Here is a 16,817-nt window from a genome sequence, read left to right on the forward strand (position 1 = left end):
TGCTCCATGTGCGCACCCATACACATTTGGATGCACAAAACAAAAAAAATTGCAAAAACTTTTTAAAAGTGAAAATTTTCACTTAAAGCATGTGCTCAGTCCACCCACAAGTAGAAAAAGTGCTCCTGTGCACGCCCATGCACATTTGGATTCACAGAACACAAAAACAATTGCAAAAACTTTTTAAAAGTGAAAATTTTCACTTAAAGCATGTGCTAATAAGCGTTTTTTTTATTTTTATTTTTTCACAAAACCCTAAAACGGCCCTAAAAGAGGTCATTCATTTTTTTAACATACCATTTCTGCTCTCTTCTCATTTGGTCTTCATTTTGGCATTTCAAAGGGTAGTCCATTTTGGCAATTCAAAGAGCAAGTGATTATTTTCGAAGAGGATCATTCATGGAGTGCCAAATAGCTTCCACAAAGGGAATCTAAGCGTCTAAAGTACGCATTTGACACCATTCTTGAGTCTTCGAATGAATGTTTTTAAGATTTTGATGAATTTTTTCCAATTTGGGATGATATATTTCAATTTTTTTAAGAAAGAAAGAAACAAGTTTAGCTCTCTATTATAATATTTTAGTATCTTTTTTTGCACTTGTATGCTTGTATTTCTTAGTTTTTTCTAATTTAATTTTTTTAAATTTCTTATAATAGCAAGAAATCAAATTGCAAGAATGGTTGGTAGTGAATGTTCAATCATAAGGGAGTGAAACCACCATAAGCATCTCCTTTAAGGAGACATACCACAAGAATTTCACAAGTTGCAAGGGGTGGGGCATATAAGTGTCATTATTGTGATGATAAACCAAAAAATAGCTCATATTATTGAGTCAAACTTCACTTTATGGGCCCTACTAGTAAAGGGATGGGAATGTGAAAAGGCAAAGATAAGAAGAGGTTGTCTCATGTACAAATAGCAGCATTTGTAAAAGAACAAGAGGCTGATAGATTGGTTCAAAGATCAATACAAACTTCTAATGATGTTCCATCCACAAAGAAAAAGATGCATCTATCAGTGAATCAGTTGCAACCTCCAAACATTCATTCTTGCCTATATCAGAAGTGGAAGAAGTATAAATTACAACCCACAAAAGAGGTTCATTGGACAAGACACTTAAATGGAGGCGAAAAACATTGCTGAAGAAGAAATTGGGTGTTGCCTCTACGTCAATGGTCTTCCTTTCAGCTTGGTGAGATCACCATAGTGGAACGAAATGGCAAAGGCAATCAATAGTGCACCAATTGGTTTCACAAGTCTTCGGTATGAAAAGGTGCATACCACCTTGTTGCAAGGAGTGATATACTATAGAGACATCCCTTCAACCAATTAGAGATTCTTTGATTGATTCAGGTGTTTCTATTATTTCTGATGGACGGAAAGATACCACAAACCGTCTATTGATTAATGTTATTGTAGTGTCCCCAAAAGGGGCAAAGTTTTTAAAGCCAATTGATTGTGAAGGGGAAGTGAAAGATGATAGTTCATTTCCAAGAATCTCATTGTGTCCATAGATGGTGGGTAGTGAGAATGTGGTCCAAGTAATCATAGAAAATGCAAAAAATTGTAGGAGTATAGGTGCTTTGGTTGAGAACCGCTATGAGCACATTTTTTGGACATCATGCACTATATAGTCCCTCAACTTGGTGATACAATAAATTGGCACTCAAATAGAGTGGGTGAAACAAATATACAAAGAGGGGGAGGAGATCTAGATGTTTGAGAGGAACCAAAAAATGTCACAATCAATATTCAGAACATTCTCGAAATTGGAGTTGTTGAAGGAAATTATTAAATTTAGTTTATTTATTTAATTTTAATAAATTTCATGTCATGTGCAATTATCACATTGTATATAAATTTGCTTAATATTTATTGACATATTGATATTGACTTGGGTTGTTGAGACCCGATTTGTTATTAATGACCAATACGAAATGGAAGCTACCACATGGTGTTACCTCCATGGTCAAACATTTGCATTCCTCTAACCAATTGCAATCAAGATCCTCTCACAAGTTTTTTTTTTTTTTTTGTTACCACTTGTATTTTACAATTTAGTACTAACATTGTTCAAATTACTTCGCATTTTGATTTTTTATTTCGTGAAACTGTCCAGGTTGCAAGTTTTTCAGCCACTGAATGGAATTGGAGTACATACACCTTTATCCACTCAATAAAGCATAACCAGTTGGGTTCATATAAAAGTGCAGACTTGGTTTATATTCATAACTTACATCTCCTATAAGACTCCAAACTACAAGGATGGGGTAGTGAAGCTTTGGGACGTAACCCTTGAGTGTGCCAACTAGGATGCAACCGTTGAGGATCTTACTCTATCATGTCCCTTGTTTTGATGTCCCCAATTTGAAAAACAAACAATAATTGATGATAAAATAAAAATTAAAGAACACTCAACATACTCTACTTATAGTATATTATTAAAATATTTTTTAAAATAATATGATATGTAAATATATTAAAATATTACAAGGCAAGAGCCTACAACATAATGGTAAATTGTGAACCTCTTATCTGGGAGGTCTTGGGATCAAGTCTACCCAAGCTTAATAAATAATAATTGATCACAACAAATAATAATGATTAATATTGGCTTTGGCCTACTACCCAACAAAAAATACATATTAATATATTATAAATAAAAAATTAATGATAAAATATAAAAATGTATAACTGATATAATCATAATATAAATAAATAATGTCATTATTTAAATACATAATATCATCATATATAATAATATTATTGTTATATTTACTTTGCATCAATATATTATTATTTCTACACAATTTAATAATAGTAATAATTTGATTACAATGTTAAGGTCTAGAATAAAATCTGGCATTGCATTGGAAATATCTATGAAGTATCCTTGCTGAACTAATATCCTTCTTATCGATTTGTGCTAAGTCTATATTTACCTTTTAATTTTCAAATTCTAACAATGATCTTGGTCAAGAGGTAATTAGATGCAGGCTAAACAAAATGGGAATTCAATCAAGAAGGCAAAGCAGCAAGAAGAACATCCATCAAAGAGAAATTACAAAATTGCCAAGGAAAGATAGATCAAATGTAAACTTTGGGAAAATTGAGGAATAATCCTTACAATCTCAACAATTTGTAAATAGGGAATGCGCCAATAATATTGTCTGTAATTTTAGTGGACATTAGTCCCCTGACAAGACTAGAGGGTTTCTTGACTCTGTTCTTTCCTACCAATGCTTGTTTGAACGAAGGAACCATGTAAAATCCTTTTAATAATTAATAAAAAGTATTGGCCTTGACCTTTTACCGATCAAAAAATCTATAAAAAAATTAATAAGAATAATAATATTATTGTTATTTTATATATAAATATAATATTTTATAAATAATATTATACATACATAATAATATTATAAAATATAATGGTGATCGTAATATGGAATATAGAATAAAATAATAAATAAACAGATTTGTTGATTGATTAATTAATTAATAATAATATCAATATAAATCTATTATTAATAAAATAATAGCAAACCATTTTCCGAAAGGTGAGATTCTAGAAAAGGAAAAATATATATTGTAATAAATCACAAGAGGGAAAAAAAAGATTGGAACATAATTTGCATTTTACCAAAGGAAAAATAAAACATTAAATATGGAGTACCCAAAGGGGGACATTACAAGTAGTATCAGAACCTGACATCCTGCAGGGAAAAAGAAAAAAACATGGACATCAAGTAAGGAGAAACATAGCTACAGGTGATTATATTAATTAAAATAGAGATATCGAAGACATTATTCTCTAGAAATATTGGTTGACTCAGTGAGCAGCGACTGTCTGGAGTCAATAAAAGAAAACAAATGAGATCGAGTTAGAGGTAGATAGTTGGAAAATAATTAATAGACGTGGAACATGTTCTTATTCTGTGGATTATACAGCAATATAGAAGGATGGAGGCTACAACTAAACACAGCAGCAAATATGAATACGGTACATACACTGCCAGCAAAGGGAGGGCACATCATACAAGGATGCCTATGTCAGCAGTATAGGATTATACCGGAGCGATAATAGCTTGACAAGCGAGTAGTTTTATTATTGGAAGGAGACATAATCAAGTATATGCTTTTGGGGTGGATGATAGGATCAGTTAAGTTACTTAGAAGATTATTATAACCAGACACAATTGCCACTTCAGGGCATCTAAAACATCCGGATTTGCTACATTAAAAGAGGCTTCTTTAATTTTTGCAATCCATATATTGACTTTTGAAGGCCTATTAAAGATAATAATAGCAATCCCAGTGACCTTACGAATGTTGTACTTAGTCAGTTTTAAAAGTAGCTGTTGTTGTCAACAGTTGACTGCAACTAGGCATATTATAATACATCAAAGTAATTTGGGTACAACAAACAAAATGTATTATTCGGCTTTTGAGAGCAGATCAAGCAGTAGAATTGCAATTGATAAAAGTAGATCAATCCAAAATATCAATATGACATGAGAAATTAAACCTCAGAGGCTTATAAAGCTTATCTCATCATTTTCAAGTAAGAGAAAACATGTGTAAAAGGAGTCACTATGGATCAGGGATAACTTTAGTGGCGAATATTTGCCAAATGGCAAATCTCACTAACTAGGGACCTCGGATTTGGCGAAAAAAAATTGCACTTTTGAGATGGTCATATCAACCACTTTATGAAAATTGGGTCCCATGATTCGACCAATCGCCAATAATGATACAAAATTATTTTATTTTTAGTAATGTCTTCACTAATAGAATTTAATCTTTTCACACGGTACATTAAATATTTTCACCTACAATTCCCAAGGCTTGCCTTTATTGATAGTCATATTCGCCATTATGTAGTATAAATTTAAGTCAAGTTAGAGTTTAAGTACATATATATGACACGTCTCTATTCCAGAGATTTTCCTTGGAACTTTATATCCTTTCTCAATTTGTCCTGAATAGATAATATTGTAGGCACGTGTCTTTATTTCGGGAACTTTCTCTAAAACTTCGTGTCCAAACAAAAGCCTGAAATGGGATTTGGGCCATTGATTAGAAATCATCCAACGGTTATAAAAATAGGGGTTTTATATGATATACGATATAATATTAACTTAGGCTCATTTAACCTTCAAATCCAATAATTAGTTAGGCTACATATAATAGAATAATAGTTTCTAGGTATGTGTACTTATGCAGCTATGGCTTATTAGCTTTTATTTTCTTCAATATTGAATGATTCGCCAACATTTTATAGAAATTGAATAGGATTGGAAAATAAATTGCCAATAAGATTAAATTTTTTCCTACTTTGAAAAAAAAAATCGCCAATAGAAAATAATTTTTTCCCCCAGAAATAATGTTGGATTCGCCAAAGTTTTATAGTTTTTTACAAAGGGGGGTTTCTTAAAGTTATCCCTGCTGTGGATATAACAAGTGAAAACAAGTGACATACAATATGGGGTTGAATGCAGTCAAGGATACAGAGAGATTTCACACAGAATATCATGCTCAGGAATTGCCTGCAACGGTACAGTCAGCAATCATCGAGCATCTATCAGCACATAAAGGAACTGCATGATGGAATAAATGTAATGAAGTCAATGAATGTTGCACACAATAGGTCAGAATAACATGTATATGACAACCAAGAATTAAGAAGGAAGTACAGAGGATCACTCTTAACCACACAGAATAAGTAAAAGGGAATCAATTAGAAGGGAATGATACATAGGAGCAAGGATTCAGATTTAGAGATTTGACTCCCACTATCTATCAGCTATATATGTTCTCCATTAATAAACATAATCAGTAATAATAATATTCACTACTACAACAATTCTCAAAACATATGCAAAATACTTCTGTTCAGATTGTTCTGCAGTATGTGGGTTTATGGAATACAAAGGCAGTACAAGGAAATGACAATACAATCAAATAAATCTGCAATGGGTAATAATACAAGGAAAATTGTAAACAATAAACATCGTATGACTGGATAAATATTATACGTAGGGTTACAACTAAAACACTACTTCACAACCTAAGTATGTAGTATGAGATCAAGGTCACTTAAGTGTTTGAACTTGGAGGCATAACTTTCAATTAGCCTTCCTTGCAACCATAGAGCAGCCAACATAATGGTGATGACAAGCAAGTTAAAACCATCAAAGATTTGTAACAACAGTGACATTCATCTCAGAATTGTAAAAGCAGAGAAGGAAATAAAAAAGAACAGTTAGAAAATACAGAACAGTCAACTATTGATTCAGCAATACCATGAAAAGGAACCACCGAACAGTACCAGTCTATGGGAATAAAGATATAAATAAATTACTTGAACAGCCAGGTAATCTTAATAAGCACCAAATTATGTATTTATAAATATACAAATGCATATCAGGTATGTATAAAAACCTAAATCCTTTGCTAATCATAGTTAATATATATACACCCACAAATGTGCATGCTAAACTTATTATTAAACTTAGTCTTTGAGAAGGAGATCAGAGATGTATTCAGGGAGACACTAGAGTAAATTCCAGCTAATAGGTTGATCCCAAAATAGGGTGGGGATCGGTGACCCCGAGCACCTTGAGGGCATCGTCCCAAGAAAGGCTTAAGGGCATGATCTGTGAACTTTGAGAGAGAGCCTATTGAGGATTGGTGTCCAAGCAATGTGATTACATCGAGAGCACTCTTCTTAAACTAAAATAATAATAAGGTTAGCATGAATGTAATAATCATGGATAGTAAGATCCCTAATCTATGTTAATTTGGACTAAACCCAATCAAGGGACATTACAAATGGTATTGATAACTAAATTGAAATTATATAAATATATGCATTGATACTTAGTCTATTGCTATTTGGCTAAGAAGGGCTTGTATAAATTCCAAGTAACGGATATTTGTCCCAAGATTGGGTGGGGATCAGTGACCCTGAGCACCTCGCAGTCATCGGCCCAAGAACGGCTTAAGGGCTTGGATATGTAAACTTTGAGGAATCCACTGATAGTGGTGTCTAGGCAACTTGGATAACATCAACTTCTTCCATCTTGAGCTGAATTAGTAATAAGATTGGATATGAGTGTTAAAGATGAACTAATCCTATCATGGAACATTACAATTGGTATTAAGTCTGAGATGAGAGAACATTGGTGTATTTAGGGATAAGCTAGTATAAATCCCGCTGGTCAGTTATTCCCGAGTAGGGTAGGGATCAGTGACCCTAAGCGCCTTGCAGGCAAGTTCCAAGAAAGGCTTAAGGCCTTGGATCTGTAAACTTCGAGGGAAACTATTGAGTTTGGTGCATAAGCAATCTATTTACATCCTAAGCGTTCTTCTTGACTTCAATAATAATAAGAGCGAAACAAAATAAGCACCCTGAATAAATATGGAAGAAAAACAAGGATCATGCTAAGCAAGCCAGCTCATGTGGATCCTTAACACCTGGCGTCGAGGCCAAGGGGGCCAAAGTTCAACTCTTGGGCCTAGTACGAGATTGGCTTGGAATAATTTATCATGGCTCAATTTTTTGTAACTTATATATACATGTATGCACTTATAATAAGTTGCAAGGCTCATAATCAAAAGCATAACAAAGAAGTAAATTTTGTAAATCATTTTCCTAACCCCAATTCATTGCAAATTATAGAATGTAAGATTTAAATAAGAATGCATGCATTATGTGTCTGCATTGTGTATGCTTCGTGTGTAAGTACATTCATGTGTCTACATCGTGTATGGTTCGTGTCTTCATGCATTCATGTGTCTACTTCATGTATGCTCCATGTCTTCATCCATTCATGTGTCTATTACATGTATACTTAATGCATACCTGGTGTCTTCTTCCATCCTAATGTTGTATGTTAGTTCTATAAGAAAAGTTTCATATAGATGGTCTTGCTTGATGACAAGCAAAATTTGACAGGGGAGGATTGTCATGTCCCTTGTTTTGATGTCCCCAATTTGGAATACAAACAATAATTGAATGAAAGAATAAAAACAAAATAGAAATCAACATACTCTATTATAATATATTATTAACAGATTTAAAAATATATAATATGTAAATATATTAATATATTATAAATAAAGAAATAATTATAATGATAAAATATCAAAAATGAATAACTGATATAATCATAATATAAATAAATGATATTATTATTTAAATCCATAATATTATCATATATGATTATATAATTGATATTTTAAATATAAATATAATATTTTTATAATAAAATTATAATATACAATAGTAATCATAATATGGAATATAGAATAAAATAACAAATAAACAGATTTGTTGATTGATTAATTAATTAACAATAATATCAATATGAATCTATTACTAATAAAACAATATTATGCCTTCTTCCAAAAGGCGCGCGACTGTAGAAAAGGAAAAGATATATATTGTAATAAATCACAAGAGGAAAAAAAAAAGAAATGATTGAGACATAATTTGCATATTACCAAGGAAAAATAAAACATAAAATATGGAGTATTCAAAAGAGGACATTCCAGACTCACTGTGGCTTATGATGATGATGATTACATCCTGACACATGGTGCATCTAGTGCAAGTGGAACCACTTTGGGTTCAAATGATCCTGAACTTGCAGGAGTTGAAGAGGAAGATTAAATTTTTGATAATCCTTACAATTCTAATTTATTAATCATGATCTACATTTTGTAATTGCAATGATTTTCTGGTTTTCATTGGAATTGTGAACATATACATTCATCTTATTTGATTATCTGTGAATTATCAGATGACATTTAATACTTACCTTTAGGATTTGGCATTGATCAATGAGGAAGTATCATGCTATCAAATGATTTACTTTTGTATTTCATGCACTTTTTTGCATATATATCAGCGTACCAGGTAACCGGCATCTGCATCCAGATTCAAACCTATAACTAAGTTAAAAACCCCCAATATCAATGAACATGGCATCATATTGCCCTCCCAGTGAATCCATGTGGTTCTCCTCCAACCAAAAAACAATATGTAAATAATATTTTTAGAGTTTATATTGGTTTGACAGCATACCAATGCAGCTTCTATGTTTCATCTCATTATCTCAACCTATGCCTAAAAATTAGAAATGTTCGAGCTATCAAATATTTCATCAGCCAATCTGGAAAGTGTCATTCTCCCTGATAAATAAAAGAAATATCTTGCACACAAGGAAGTGAAATCATCAACTACTGTAATTTAAGGTTTCGTGATTCAAACCAAAACATGAATGGCCGCTACCATACAGAAGATAGAATCTCTTCATATTGTTTGGTAAATGCTGCAGAAGGAATGTTCATTTTATTGGAATAGTTACAAGTACAGCAGGCTGCAAATCACAAGCAGTCAACACACCCGAAGACTCAACCAAGCATGAGGTTCGCACTAAAACTCAACTAAGATGCCAAAATAAGAGGCATCTTTTCTGTCAAACTTGTGCAGTGCTTTACTCCAAAGCAATTATTATAGTCCCACCAAAGTCGAGGGAACTCTCCAAGATCGGAGCCTTGATGAATGGACTGAATCACAATTCACCTCGCCAGTGAACCAACAATGATTTGATGTGATAAACTCCCTTGCCGAACAAATGCAAAACATAAATTGAACAATTGCACAACACACTAAAAAAGAAATATAGTGAAAACCATACCCGGTCAGCAGCTGCTTGCAGGGTAACATGATCCCCCCATTCTCCAGACCTGCACATCAATGCAAATAAGTGTTTTATATTGAAAAAAGAATAAACAGACTAACATCCAGTCAGCAATTGTAAAGTAAATTTTTTCATGGGCAGAAACCTTACTTTCTCATTTTCCTGTAATAACGCTTGTACTTCATGGGTACATAACCCTCATATGCAGATCGATATTTCTTAAGCTGCAACTTCAAAAAGGTAAAATCAACAATTGAAAGAAACATGAGAAACAAAGGAATATTAAATGTGTTGCATGATCTGTTATCACAACACTGTATACAACCCAGATGAGCATCTCACATAACTTTGGGCTCCACCTCAAACAAAACAATTATACCGATTGAAGAAAAGACATAATTGTACGAAACCCTTATTGAACAAACAAAACCAACCATGGAGAAGAGGCATCTTAAGTTGAGTAATTCATGAGATAGCTAAAGAAATCATTTGGCAACTGCAACATTGTAATAAGCATTCTGGACAAGCATGTGCATGGATGCAATTAGTGGAAAACAGCAACAGTGCATGATTAGTTTACTTGAGCTTTCATTAAAACACAAAAGGTAAATTGAAGAGATGTAACCAATGAATTTGGAAAGAATAACAAAAACTGATCATGAATGGCTCTCTTGCCCACCTCAATTTTAACATACTATAAAATTGACTTGAATTTTTTATTATCTGTCAAAAGGATAAAGCATTGCACTTCATAAATAAAGTTCCATTTAAGGAGGAACAAGGTTTCGCTTGTAGTCAAGAAGGATATAGAACAAGACAGTGGCAAACGAATGCCCTAGAACAAGACTAACTTCCATGTATCATCAGGCCATTAAAGAACACAAATGTAAAGTACTACAAATGCATGAATATACAAAATGTTGCACAGCATAGAATCACATAATTGCAACTTTATCGATAGAAGGTAAAGAAATTCCAATGGCCATGGTACAAGAAGAGTTTGACAATGTGAGAACTCCCTTCTTGTCCTTCTTCATTCTACATATATGTCGGTTGACTAAGTGTTTAATTGCTTAGACCACAACAAGTCAAGCCAACAACCATACTGACAAAAACAATAATTCTTTGGAAGTATCCTCAGCTCGAAGTGTTGACAACTCTCTATTTAGTTTTTCAAATAGCAATAAACTTCTAATATTGGCTGCAGTACTACACCAGTATACCCACTTCTGTCATCATCGTGTTAACTTTCCATTGGTAACTATGAGATGACATCATTCTACCTCTACTTCAATAAACAAATTTCACATTTGTTCTTATCTACCATCTCCACATGCAACCCAAATGATTGGGCCTGCCTATCCTACAACACACTCCACAAATAGGTGTCTTCCAGAAAATGATAATTACCAATCTAACAGGTTGAAACACTAAAGTGGGCTTAGCACTCGATCCCCCTTCAGCTTTGTCCTCCAACTTCACCTATGACCTGCCAAATATCTCTAACCAATCACTTTTGGTATTGATCAGTTTTTTAAAACTTCCCCATGCGTTTCTTAATTTATCACCAAACATTAAGTTTCAAGGCCATATGACGCACAATATACAATTCCAAGTCAATAGTGGGCGCATACAAAATAATAAAGTTTGAACAAAAGGTCCTACATATTTTGTATGACAAGGATATAGGGCTCCGTGTGACTATATGGTGGAACAACACCCAAGAGGTGTTTTGTATGATATAAACCATGGTGATCATTAGGTTGACATAGACCCAAGTAAATGACTATATAGTTGACACAAAGTTCAAACCAAAGTACAAATGGTCATACAATCAACCCATGCCCTTACAAAGAGAATGGTCATATAGTCAATGAAATCTTGTACTAAAGGTCAAAGAATGGGAATGATCATATGGATGGGTTTCTAAAGAACCACAATAACCATATAGACATGTAATTGTACACTGTCATAGTACAAGTAGTTGTGCAACGGGGGTCATAGAATGGTAGAGCTATGGCATGTAGTAGTATGAGCAAGTAGATATCACCTAAGCCCTACTGAAGTACAAGATTGATCATATTTGAACAATCTATACTTCAAAAGAGTAAAACTTCAAGAGATTGCTCTTCTAAAGATTGTTCCTTAGTAGGCCAATCTTTCAAAGGTCATTTCACCTTCCATAATCATATGTTTCCTCCTATAAGCTCCTAATTTACGTCAACACTGCTCCAGAACTTATGCATAAGATAACTATCGACTTTGGATTCATCAACTTTGTATCATTTATTTTGAAGGTTACACCGAGAATGAAATAAAATTTCTAAAGAAGTTAGAATTCAACATCATTGACTTCTCCTAGTCCCAAAATAAATTCTCTTCTATTTCCATCATCTTGATACAATAACAATTTCAATAGAAAACCTCCTAATCTTCCATCTACCAATAAAGAGACCAACAAGTGAATTTGTTTCAGCTTCAGAGCATTGTTACACCTCTAAAACTCCATAGCTTGATTCTATAGAACCCTAGCTATGGCCTTCTTCAAAAACCAAATTTTAAGACTTGGATAGTTGATTCCTCAAACACTATCTAGCTAGCACTCCAATTAGGTTCTTCTTTAGAGTCTAGATCTAAAGAAGTTGACAACTTTGGATCCTCGCTCACTACTTGACTTTAAGGTTAGCTACATACCTTCCTTTGTTCTCGACAAAGAGAAGATTCTTCTTCCGATTATGATCGTCCTCTGTAACTAGCAATATCAACCAAAGAAAGCCTAAGAAAACATCATAAACCTTCTTCTATAAGGAGATGGTCATTTAGTTGAGTATGATTGGTTGAGCTCCAATGAGCACCTTATGTGACTTTGGTACATCCATTACTTCAATGTTGTATTGATCTCAAACAATTTGGAAAATCAGTGACCAAATAGAGTTTGTATTTCAACCCTCCATCTACAATGTTGTTAATAGGCATCATCCCTAGCATCAAATATGCATGAAGCCCTTCTCAACCTCAAGTTTGAATTCAATTTGACATTCCTTTTGTCTTTTTATCAAGGCATTGTGTTTTCTTTGCTAGAGAGTGAATTTCCATAGCTTAGCCTACTTATATGTCAATCACTATGAAGCATCATTAAAGATAGCTTCAAGCAATTAGCATCACTATGGTTCCCTAGTCCACACCATTGATAGGAATTCTCATTATTCTAATTAGTATGACAATATTGAGCACAAGTTGTTTACCTATTGAATTGTTCACATTGCGTACTTGTTAGAACTTGAAGATCATAATAAGTTTGATTGTTCCCACTATTACTATTTTGTCATTGATCATTATTTCTTTGGTTCTGAGGCTTGGTCAATATGGTGGGTGGCATAGACAAATCATCTTATGTAAAATACTAAAAGGTCTATATGTGCTCTTGTTCTTTAAGTTGACAAAATAACCTACTACTTGCCAAACCTTACGCAACATTTTCAAGCAATAAGCTCCTATGTGACCCATTTTGCAATTAATGCACAAGTCTTTTTCAGTCTTTCATGTCTCCTTCAATCCTCTCATCATTCTCAATATATTTTCTTAAAACCTCCAATAATATCAATAGATGTGTCATCACTTTCATCATAGTTGTCAATATACATTATCAACTTGATGGACAACTTGCTCTAGAATCCAAAGTCCATTGCTCAATTCTATACATCTTCCTATGATGTAGGTGGGACCACCTTCATATTGCTCCATAAAGGTGTATCAATCCCTCTATTCCGCTATTTCCTTTGTCCATCAATTGTCTCCTCTGATTTCTCCAACAATTCTTTGAATCTTCTATTGTATGCCCATAAGGACCCATACTTTCCTTGTTGGGTGTTCCAAAATTTCAACGATACTTTTGTTGCCATCTCTAAGCAACATAAATCTTTTTGCATTGTTTTTTGAAGTTTATGCCAAGTTCGTCACTATCTCCCAATATGTGTACACTGTGTGTGTGTGTGTGTGTGTGTGTACACATTGCCAAATACCTAAATATGGATGGATCTCCATTAGCAGCCCAAAATGTGATGTATTTCTGCAATGATGAAGAGGCTCCTTTAACCCATCACTGTTTAAGTAAGCTACGGTTCCCAAAATTTTGAACTACTCCTTTTGCCTCATCTCCTTATATGGAATGTATATTTGTAATATTTTGATGTTTTCCTAGCATTTTCAAACACGTCATTGACCTTCAACTCTTTTCTCAGTCCATAAACACGCGGCTTATGTTCTAGTCTCTTTGGTTAAATATTTTTAATTGCATAAAAAGTTCTCTTCTCTTTATCAATAATTATCGAGTTCTCAATATGACTAACAATTTTCTTAAGTGCTTTATAACTGTGAGGAAGCCATCAATATTTCTCTTGTAACAAGGACTTCCCTTTTGCCAACATGTCTGAGACTCAACTAACTCCATTGAATTCTTTGCAGCACTTCAAATACCTCCTAGTTAACAAAGTTAACAACTCGTTCATTTGGAAGGATAATTATCGAAGAATCTCAGCCCATTCACCACTAGTCACCAGTGGAGTTGTTGGCTCTAGCTGAAATTATTTCTAGTTTTGATTTTGGGATATCTATTGATCCTTTGGTGGCAAGTTATTATGCTTTTGCAGCCTCAATCTTCACTCTGTTATTGGGTAGTTGTTAGTCAACATGAGAACACAAGTCCTATAAAAGGAAAAAGGTTACTCTCAAATCAGGCTTCTCGAAGTAAAACAAATGTGTAAGTCGGCAGCCACCAGCATAGGGTTCATTTACAGATTTTATAATTGAACTTTTGTGATAACAAAGCCATAGAAAAGGAAAATATATTAAAATTTCAAAAAACTGATTATTATCACTCAAAATACAATTTAACCCATGGAAAGGAGAAAAGGTAGTATAAAAGGAAATGCTTTAAATAATTATCCAAACCCAATATAAAACCAGTAAACATTCCAAAAGATTCTCGTGGTAACCTCCTAACAAAAATAGCATTAATTAACATGAGAGAAATGTAATATATTGTGCAGTTTCAAATAGAGCATTTGTGCATAGAATGGAATAATCTTCTATCTAATGTGTCCCTCTTTTTATAACCTTCATATTGATGGTAGATAAGAGCTCCCCCCCAAACAACAGCACAAATTTGCACGAGGATCAAGGGTTGCTGAGGATGCAACCACTGCATAAATAAATTTTGGTGTCTTTGATGCAGGAGCATCCTAGGTGTAAGAGCAATCTTGCATCACCCAAAAATATTTTCTTTTTAGTCTTTTCTATTTTAATAATAAGGACTAGTAGACAGGGTGGTTACTATTTATGGGAACTTGCTATTTTTAGAAAGTTTGCCATATGAGCTCGAAATGTTCTCATTTTCTACAGGAAGGTTCACTTTAGAGATGTAAGCCTACCATAAAAATCCCATTGCTCCAGCATAAGTATCGGAGAAGTTATTGCAGATTTTTGGTGGAAAAATTTGCAGAAAAATCTTCAGGCTCACCGTTGGAGGCATTAGAGTGCTCGGATGAGTTCTGAAAACTCAACGGAAGGGTGCTTCCACAGTTTCGAGTCTGTAGATCAAAAGATGCATTTTTGGAAAGTGGTTATAATAGCCAATAGAAGCAACAGTTTGAGAGTTGTGGCCTTCCGAAGTTGGGCTACCAAAATTTCTAAATAATTTGTCAAAGATGTATTTAGTGGACTCTATATGTATTGTTAGGGTCTGTCGGCCCTAGGTATTAAGTTTGAGCATCTAGAACCTTCCCGGGCGGCATAAAATTGCCTATTTAAGAAAGGCCCAAACATTCTCTAGGATAGCCCTAGGTGATAGTTCGCAACTTGTCTTGCAGATTATTGTAATGAAGGCGCCCATGTGGGTTAACATATTGTACTTGTGAATTCTGTAATTCCGCATTTGCGGCGCAAAAAAGAAGTCCATATTCCGTTCTCGCATTTGTTGTTGTTTCTTTATTTCTGTTATGGTTTATGGTATTAAAGGGAGCACCCTTCATCAATCTTCCTCTTATGACACTATGAGTACATGAGCATCCACACCTAAATGATAAGCAATATTTTGTCTAAGTGGGAAATCCCCTCTAGAGTGGTTGTTATGTAAAAACTGGCGATTATTGGAATTTTGTTATGCAAGGAAGTAGATGAGAAGAATAGGTCAAAAAGGTGGGACTATCAGAGTTTGAGGATCAAAGATACCACATAACTCATGCAACAAGTTTTGGAATTGAGGTTTGGTAGGGAGGCATGCCAAGATGCCAAAGTCTAAAACTCCAACAAGGGTAAAGGAGAAAGCATGGAGTTCCATGAAAAGGCATGCTGAGACGACAAGTTTAAAACCTCGACAACTTGTGCGCACACAAAAGTTTGAACACACAACTTCCACACTTAGAGAAATTAACACCTAAGAGGTTGGGCTCAATCAAGTTTAGCTCATCAACAATAAGGGGAAAAGGGGGTTTCAATCCATAATGTGAATCTTTTTGAAAAGGGAACATTACACAAAAGAGACTTACATTGTAGAATTTGCACATGATAAAGGCTTTGAGAAGAGAACGAAAAACTTCTTCCATAAGCATTTGCAATAAACTCTAAACTCAAGAATGTAGGAAAATTGTGTGCCAAGAGTATAGAGAATTCTACTAATGAAGGAAACACATACCTTCAACATGACAAGTAACTCCAACATAGGTTAACTATAGAAGTCATTTACAATGGCATGTGTTTTGGCCTAGGTCCTAAATGCAGCAAACAGAAAGATTGTTAGAAGTTGAAAACTATATTGCACTCATAAACACAAGAGAAGGAAAGAGAATACATTTTTCTTTGCCAATCTCCACGAGGCCATGGGAAATTGTCTCTATGGACTTTGTAAAATGTCTATGAGTAGCGATAGGCTTGATTACTTGTTTTTGGTAGTTAATAAGTTAAATAAAATGTGTAATCTAACCACTGTAAAAAAAAGATTGTTGCAAGGAAAGAGGCAGTCGAGATGTTCTTTAAAATATATGAGTGCACTTTGGGCTTCCTACGTCTGTAATTTTAGATAGAGACACAAGGTATGTTGGTGCATTTGGCCT

At 34.0% G+C, this 16,817-nt stretch overlaps 1 protein-coding gene across 1 annotated transcript in view; it reads right to left on the minus strand.

The window, feature by feature from the left end:
- Window positions 1–16,817, minus strand: part of LOC149540622 (Cysteine proteinases superfamily protein) — a 55,379-nt gene that overhangs the window by 12,492 nt on the left and 26,070 nt on the right. Inside the window, exons 6-7 of the mRNA XM_089801712.1 lie at window positions 9,859–9,932; window positions 9,706–9,754 (exon numbers count right to left, since the gene is read on the minus strand). Of these exons, the coding sequence (XP_089657838.1) occupies window positions 9,706–9,754; window positions 9,859–9,932 (123 nt within the window). The remainder of the gene's footprint in view (window positions 1–9,705; window positions 9,755–9,858; window positions 9,933–16,817) is intronic.

Source organism: Cupressus sempervirens, chromosome 9 (genome assembly GCF_028749045.1).
Source record: "Cupressus sempervirens isolate cs-2001-9-10 chromosome 9, ASM2874904v1, whole genome shotgun sequence".
Taxonomy (NCBI): domain Eukaryota; kingdom Viridiplantae; phylum Streptophyta; class Pinopsida; order Cupressales; family Cupressaceae; genus Cupressus; species Cupressus sempervirens.